Below are 8,060 nucleotides of genomic sequence, written 5' to 3'. Positions count from 1 at the left end.
GGACCCTTCTCAAAACTATTAAAAAACCTAGCAGACCCCAGATGGGTTGCTCAGTTGGTTGGAGCATTGTCCCATACACCAAAAAGGTTGTGGGTTCAAATCCCCAGTTGGGGCACATACGGAGGCAACAGATAGATCTTTCTCACATCGATGTTTCTCTCTCTTCTTCTCTCCCTAAAATCCATAAACATATCCTCAGGCAAGGATTAAAAAACCCCCAACATATTAGGTTTTCCCCTTAACATAAGAATTTCTTTGAATTAAAAAAAAATATCCTGCCCGGCCAGTGTTGCTCAGTGGTTGAGTGTTGACCCATAAACCAAGAGGTCACTGTTTTGATTCCCGGTCAGGGCATATTCCCAGGTTGCCGGCTCCATCCCCAGCAGGGGGCATGTAGGAGGCAGCAGATTGAGATTTCTCCCTCATGGATGTTTCTATCTCTCTATCCCTCTCCCTTCCTCCTTCTCTAAAATCAATAAAAACATATTTTTTAAAGAATATTCTGGATCTTGTATGTGCCATTTATCTTAACTAAATTTTGTACAAATTTCCCCCAGAGAAGTATAAATCACCTATTAAATACATTATTTTTTTAGTGTTGCCTATTTTTCAACTTTGATATGCCTTTTAAACATTAACATTTTTTCCCCTACAGATTCTTCTTTTTTCATTCCCATACAATTTATCTCTTGAAAAATCAAAGCCGTTTGAGTTTCCCACAGTCTAGATTTTGCTTGGTGCAGTTCAGCAGCATGTTCCTCTGACTTTGGTATTTTCTGAAAATGGCAGCTGGATCCTGAGGATTGGAGAATAGTAGTGTAATGTGTTCTTTCAGCAAGCAGCATGCAATGCTTTTATTCCCCCTCTTTTTAAAAAATCTAATGTTAGCAACTCTTGATGCTCAATGCTTACACATATTAACTGATATGTGGTTTACAAAATGGTCAAACTTTTTTCTTTTTTACCTGCATTAACCTTATTTAAAAAACACTTCTCACCCAGCCGATGTGGCTCACTGGTTGAGGGTCAACCCATGAACCAGGAGGTCATGGTTTGATTCCTGGTCAGGGCACATGCCAGGGTTTCGGACTTGATCCCCAGTAGGGAGCATGCAGGAGACAGCCAATTGATGATTCTCTCATCATTGATGTTTCTATATCTCTCCTCCCTCTCCTTTCCTCTCTCTGAAATCAATAAAAACATATTAAAAAAAACCAAGACCAAAACCAAAAACTTCTCACCTATAATGAGGTTACCCAGTGACAGAGTTCATGTAAGAAAAGATAAATAATTTATTATTTTCTTTTATTTCTGCCTAATTTTTAAGATAAATTGGTTCTCTTATGATAAATTAATTAAAATAACTATGACCATGGACTATGGATTTAAACTTATTTAATGAATTTCAAATATTTATTATTAATAGCCTTATTGAAGCTCAAACTATCCCATCTTTGGTCAATGGGAAACTGATCTAAGTTGTCTCCTAAGGCCTTTTGACAAAACCTTATAGTAATCTTTCATAGCTTCCTTGTAATCAGCAATGACAAGATGTTGACAGCTCATCTTATATATTTCCTATCCCAGACTTAAAATCACCTATTTTTTTCTAAAAAGCCTTGGTTTTCTTTTAGTAGAAAGCATGTCAAGATTATAGTCTGGGTACTAGGAAAGATTATTGGAATTGTGGGGATTATTGGAATCAATGCTTTTAGATCTTTTCAATGGACAAAGCAAGGCAATTTTATGTATTTGTATATATTTGAAATTTTATTTGGAAATAATTTCAAACTCACAGAAATTAAAAAATAAAAACCACTAAAAATTTTATATTCTTTATCCAGATTTGCCCATTGTTAATGTTTTCATTCTCTTGCTTTATAATTTGCTTTCACTATATATGCAAATATGTATATATATTTTTTTCCTGAACTAGATGAGGTCAAATTATATACATCATGGCTCTTTGCCCCTATATACTTGAGTAACTCCTAAGAAATAAATATTTCCTAAGACATAAGGATATTCTTTTGTCAACAAAGTACAGTTGTCAACTTCAAAATTTATAATGACACAACACTAATTTACTGTCCATATTCCTTGTTAAATGATCTAATAATGTTATTTATAATCATTTTCCCTATCCAGTACAGGATCTAGTCTGGGAACAGGTATTGCCTTTAATTTACTATCTCTGTCTGGAACATTTCTATTGCCTTTTTAGTTTTTCATGACATTGCCATTTCTTAATCTTTCACCATTCTTAAAAAGAAAAAACCCAGAACCTTCCTCATAATTATGCATTCTCAGAAAGCCACAAAAGTGATAATGTACCCTTTTCATGAAATCATATCTGGAGGTACATGATGTGCATTTGTCTCTCCTTTGATGTTTGTTTTTTGTTGTTTTTTTATTTGTTAATCTTCATCCGAGGATATTTTTTCCACTGATTTTTTTTAAGGGAGAGTGGAAGGGAGGGATATAGGGAGGGAAAAACAGAGAGAGAGAGAGAAAGAGAGAGAGAGAGAAAGAGAGAGAGAGAGAGAGAGAAACATCGATGTGAGAGAGACACACAGATTGGTTGCCTCCTGCACAAGCCCAGACCATGGCTGAGCTCAAACCTGCAACCCAGGTACATGCCCTTGACCAGGAACAGAACCCTGAACCCTCCACCCTCTGGTCCGTGGGCCAATGCTCCACCACTGAACCAAACCAGCCAGGGGTGAAGATGTTAATTTTGATCACAGTTCAGGTGCTGCTTGATTTCTCCACTATACAACCATTGGTTTTTATCCTTTCCTCTCTCAGAACTGGAGAAGACAATGTAAATATCCTGTTCTTCATAAAAAAATTCCACCTAGACTTATCTATTAGTGATTCCTGCCTAATCTTTATTTACCATAAAGGGTATACATGATCAGGTAGGGGCAGGGATTGAGTAAGAAGGGGCAGCATAAGAAAACAATAAAATAAAATAAAAAAAGAAACTTCTGGAATGATATAGTCTGTATCTTTATAAGATTGAATTATATAGGTCTATGAATTTCTCAAAACTAAAAGAATGTTTTATTAAATAAAAGAATTATTAATTTCTCAAATATAAATATTACCTAAAAAATTCATACACAAAAATTGAACCTAGTTAATGAATAAAATGCATGCTAAAGTATTTAGAGAGGTCTGCAACTTATTTTGAAATGCATCAAAAATTAAGATGGATTAAATGGGGAACTTATATGCATACATGCATAGCCCACAGACACAGACAATAGTGTGGTGAAGGCCTGGGAAGGGTGGGTACAGGGTGAAGGGGGTCAAAGGGGGAAAAAGGGGGAGAGCATCTATAATACTTTCAACAATAAAGATAAATTAAAAAATAAAAAATAAATAAGATAGATTGAAGGGTAGAGAGAGATATATGTGATAATGTAGTAAAGGAACTATAGCAAAAAGTTAACTGTAAAATGTAGTTGGTGGGTACATGGTGTTCACTGTACAATTCTTTGAACTTTGCAGTATTTTTGACCATTTTCATAATAAAACATTGGGATTTTAACTTCTGCATAACAAAGGACATCATCAATAGCATGAAAAGCAATGTACTGAATGGAACAAAATATTTGCAAATCATATATATGATAAGGGGTTAATATCTAAAATATATAAAGAATTCATTCAACTCAACAGCAAACAAACAATTCAACTGAAAAATGGAGAGAGGATTTCAATGACTGAGAAACTGGCAGAGGATCGCAATAGACGTTTTTCCAAAGAAGACATACAGATGGCCAATGGGTACATAAAAGATGCTCTACATCATTAAGCACCAGGGAAATGCAAATCAAAACTACAATCAGATATCATCTCATACCTGTTAGAGTGAAAATTATAAAAAAGACAAAAAATAACAAGTTGTGGTAAGAATGTGAAATAAAAGAAAACTTGTGCACTACTGATAAAAATTTAAACTGGTATAGCCATATAGAAAACAGCAATTTCGGTTATTTATCCGAAGAATCCAAAAACTAATTTAAAAAGATATATGCACCCACATATTCGGAACAGCATTATTTACAATAGCCAAGATATGGTAAACAACCTAAGTATCCATAGATGAATGAATAGATAAGGTGTAGTATACAGTATATACACAATGGAATATATTCAGCCATGAAAGTTTGCCATTTGCAACAGCATGAATGAACCTAGAGGGTATTATTCTAAGTGAAATAAATCAGCCAGAGAAGACAAATACTGTATATTCTAACTTATATGTGAAACCTAAAAACAAAAATAAGCTCACAGTTACAGAGAACAGATTGGTGGTTGCTAGAGTTGAGGATGGTGGGAGTGAGCAAAACAGATGAAGAGCGTCAAAGGTATAAACTTAAATATAAAATAATTTATGGGGCAGTAATCTACAGCATAGTGACTACCATTAATACTGTATTGCATATTTGAAGGTTGCTAAGAGAATAGATCTTAAAAGTCCTCATCTCAAGGAAAAAGAAAATAATTTTAACTATGTATAATGATGGATGTTAACTAGACTTATTGTGGTGATCATTTCACAATATATGCAAATACAGAATCATTATGTTGTATACTTGAAACTAATATAATGTTCACTTCTACTTCAATTAAGGAAAAAAAAGTACAGATATTTATATCATAGACCTTTTTTGCCTCAAAACTATAGATGTCATTCTATTGCCTTCGGGCAGTGACTGAGATTAAATGAGTGTGGTTTGATTTTTATTCCCTTACATATAACAATATAATAGCAATATGACTTAACTGTTCCTAGGAATTCTTTAGATATTTTGGACATATGGTCAGTTATGAAACTTACTACATTCTTTTTAATGGATTTTTACCTGAAACATGGTGAACGTTTCTAGTCTGTACACAAAAGATTTTCTTCAATACAAGGAAGTTTTTTCTGTTATATTTTAAACTGTTTATGCTTTTTAAAAAAATTCTGAGTACACCAAAAGTTTTCTGAAATATTATTTTGGCTCTTCCTTTTAAAAATTGTGTTTGTGAAACTGTGCTCCTACCTTCAAACAATGACCAGAGTTCAACCACCTAAATGACAAAAGTTAAAAATGTAAAGACAATTCATTAATGCCAGGAAAAGACAGAAAGGGTTTGGTTAGTATATCTCTAATTTATGAAAGAATGTAAAGAAATCAGAAGAGCAGTGGTGGTAGCTATTAATGGGGAAAGGTTCTACAATGGGCTTGAATGTAATATCAGCAATTTATGGGAGGAAAATCATGAAAATAGGGCAATGGCATCATGACTCCATTTACACAGAGGACATGTAGCAAATAACTAGGTTACTAAATTCACCAGTCTTACTAGCTAGCTAGCATTATTCTAAGGTATTCAAACATTTTATGTACTATAAAGTAGAAGTAAAATGTCCTACTAAACATCATGTCAAACAAACAGTTGAATACAGATTATCTGAAACAAACCTGTGTAACTTTCATCATCATCAGATAAAGGCACCTCTCTTTTTAGTAGCAATTCCAACTCCTCTGTTTCTGCAACATCCACTGGACGCTCTCCGTGTTTATTAGCTTGAAATGGATTTCCACCATGACGAAGTAACAGTTTCACTATCTGAATTAAATAGTAGGAAGATTTAGTCACTTCATATTTTGTATCATTTCAACCATTCTCTTGATAACATTCATAACATCATTCTGCCTCATTTATTCTGCCTCCATTCCTTACAGTGTGTCTCTTCTAAATCATGATTACTCTCTTCAAGTTTCATTTTCATTGCCTTCCCCCATCTGATGATTATACCTGCTACAAAGAAATTTCCTCCTTAAAATTTAAACTGGGCAATTTTAGCAGTGAATCTCATCAGTTTCTTCCCTTTTCATCATACGTTCAATAAATTATTTATTGAGAACCTATTAACAAGTACTGCTCCAAGTTCTGAAGATACATCAATAAACAAGAATAACAAGTTCCTTGGCTTCATGGAACATATACAGTTGACCCTTGAACAATGCAGGGATTAGGGATGCCAACCCTGCACAGCTGACAATCCACATATAACTTTTGACCCCCCAAATCCTGACTACTAATAGTGTACTGTTGATCAGAAGCCTTACCAATAATGATCAATTAACACATATTTTGTATATTACATACTGTATTCTTATCATAGAGTAAGCCAGAAAAAATAAAATTTTATTAAAGAAAACCATAAGGATTGGTCAAGATTGGCAGCGAAAGAAAATGTGGTACTCTTACTCCCCTCCCTCCTGCCCCCCAACTCTCTCTGGCCTTCCCACTGCAGTTTGGCAATCAGTTTGAGGCAGCTCTGCCTCTGTATCTATTATTGTTCAAAAGTTTGTAATGGTCTTTATTATCCATGAATAAGAGATCAACCGAAGGACTTGTATGCATGCATATAAGCATAACTAATGGACATAAGACACTGGGGGGTAAGGGAGGGTAGGGGTGTGTCAAGGGCGGGGGGAAAAAAAAGGACACTTATGTAATACCCTTTGTAATACTTTAAGCGAAAAATAAAAAAATATTAAAAAAAAAAAAGAAAAAAAAAAAAAAGAAAATGTGGTACTCATATCCTCCCACAACCTTATCAAAATTACTACTAAACTACTCAATAAGCAAGAACTACAAGTGCTCCCCTTTCAACCGGGAATAAGACAGGGATGGGTGTCTGCTTTCATCACTCTTAACATAGCACTGGAAGTCCTAATCACAGTAAACAGATAAGAAGGAGAAACAAAGACATCCAAACTGGAAAGGAAGAAGTAAAACTGTCATTATTTGCAGATGACATGATACTATTAATAGAGCACTATAAAGATTCCATCAAAAAAGTACTAGAACTGACATATAGATCAAGAGAACAGAACAGGGAGCCCAGATATAAACCAACGCCTTTATAGTCAATTATTATTTCACAAAGGAGGCAAAAAGATACAATGGGCTAAAGATTTCAATAAATGGTGCTGGGAAAATGGGACAGATATGTACAAAAAATAAAACTAGATCACCTTCTTACACCACACACAAGAATAAACTCAAGAATCCACAGATAAAAATGGCCCCCTAGCTTTTAAAACACTTGGAGTGCGGGAAACGAGTTAAGTCGGCTCGCGTGAACTGACATATAGATCAAGAGAACAGAACAGGGAGCCCAGATATAAACCAACGCCTTTATAGTCAATTATTATTTCATGTAAACTCGGGCCGATTGTAACTGCGTATTACCAAATATTTGTTTGTAATCCACCCTTTTGGTGGATGGAACAAAACCAAAAGACAGAGCCATCTTATATTTTGGCGGGAAATTCACCCGCACTCCAAGTGTTAAATGTTTGACTTGAAACCATTAATATCCGACAAAACATAGGCAGGCAGTAAAATCTTCGACATTTCTCAGACAATATTTTTTTTCTGATATATCTCCTCTGGCAAGGGAAACAAAAGAAAAAATAAATGGAACTACATCAAACTAAAAAGTTTTCGCACAAAAAAGAAAGCCATCAACAAAATGAAAATACAGCCCACTAAATGAGAGAACATTATTTGCTGATACATCTGATAAGGGCTTAATATCCAAAATATAAAGAACTTATACAACTCAACACCAAAAAAAAGAAAACACCCCAAAAATAACCCAATTAAAAAATGGGCAGAGGACCTCAATAGACACTTCCTCAAAGAGGAGATATGGATGACCAATAAACATACGAAAAGATACTCAATGTTACGAAATGCAAAATAAAACCACAATGAGATAACACTTCACACCTGTCAGAATGGCTACCATCAATAAATCAACAAACAACAAGTGTTGCCTAGGATGTGCAGAAAAGGGAACTCTTATGCACTGTTGGTGGGAATGTAGACTGATGCAGCCACTGTAGAAAGCAGTACGAAGTTATGGCAAAAAATTAAAAAAGAAACTGCTTTATGACCCAGCAATTCCACTTCTGAGAATTCATCTAAAGAAACCCGAATCAAACTCACACTAATTAGAAAGAATATATGCACCCCCATGT

The 8,060-nt window shown here is 34.6% G+C and overlaps 1 protein-coding gene across 9 annotated transcripts in view; it reads right to left on the bottom strand.

The window, feature by feature from the left end:
* Positions 1-8,060, bottom strand: part of ANKRD12 (ankyrin repeat domain 12) — a 79,422-nt gene that overhangs the window by 37,877 nt on the left and 33,485 nt on the right. For 7 of the 9 annotated variants that reach the window (XM_023754245.1, XM_006089283.3, XM_006089281.3 and 4 more), the window contains one exon: positions 5,484-5,631. The exons of 1 other annotated variant lie outside the window; for it this stretch is intronic. In XM_023754245.1, coding sequence (XP_023610013.1) covers positions 5,484-5,631 — 148 coding nt within the window. Of the gene's footprint in view, positions 1-5,483; positions 5,632-8,060 lie in introns of those variants that run through there. One more of the 9 variants, XM_014456309.2, reaches the window with a different exon arrangement.

This window comes from Myotis lucifugus, unplaced genomic scaffold, assembly GCF_000147115.1.
Source record: "Myotis lucifugus unplaced genomic scaffold, Myoluc2.0 scaffold_58, whole genome shotgun sequence".
NCBI lineage: Eukaryota > Metazoa > Chordata > Mammalia > Chiroptera > Vespertilionidae > Myotis > Myotis lucifugus.
The sequence above is the reverse complement of the archived record's forward strand: the minus strand, read 5'-3'. Positions and strand labels throughout refer to the sequence as shown.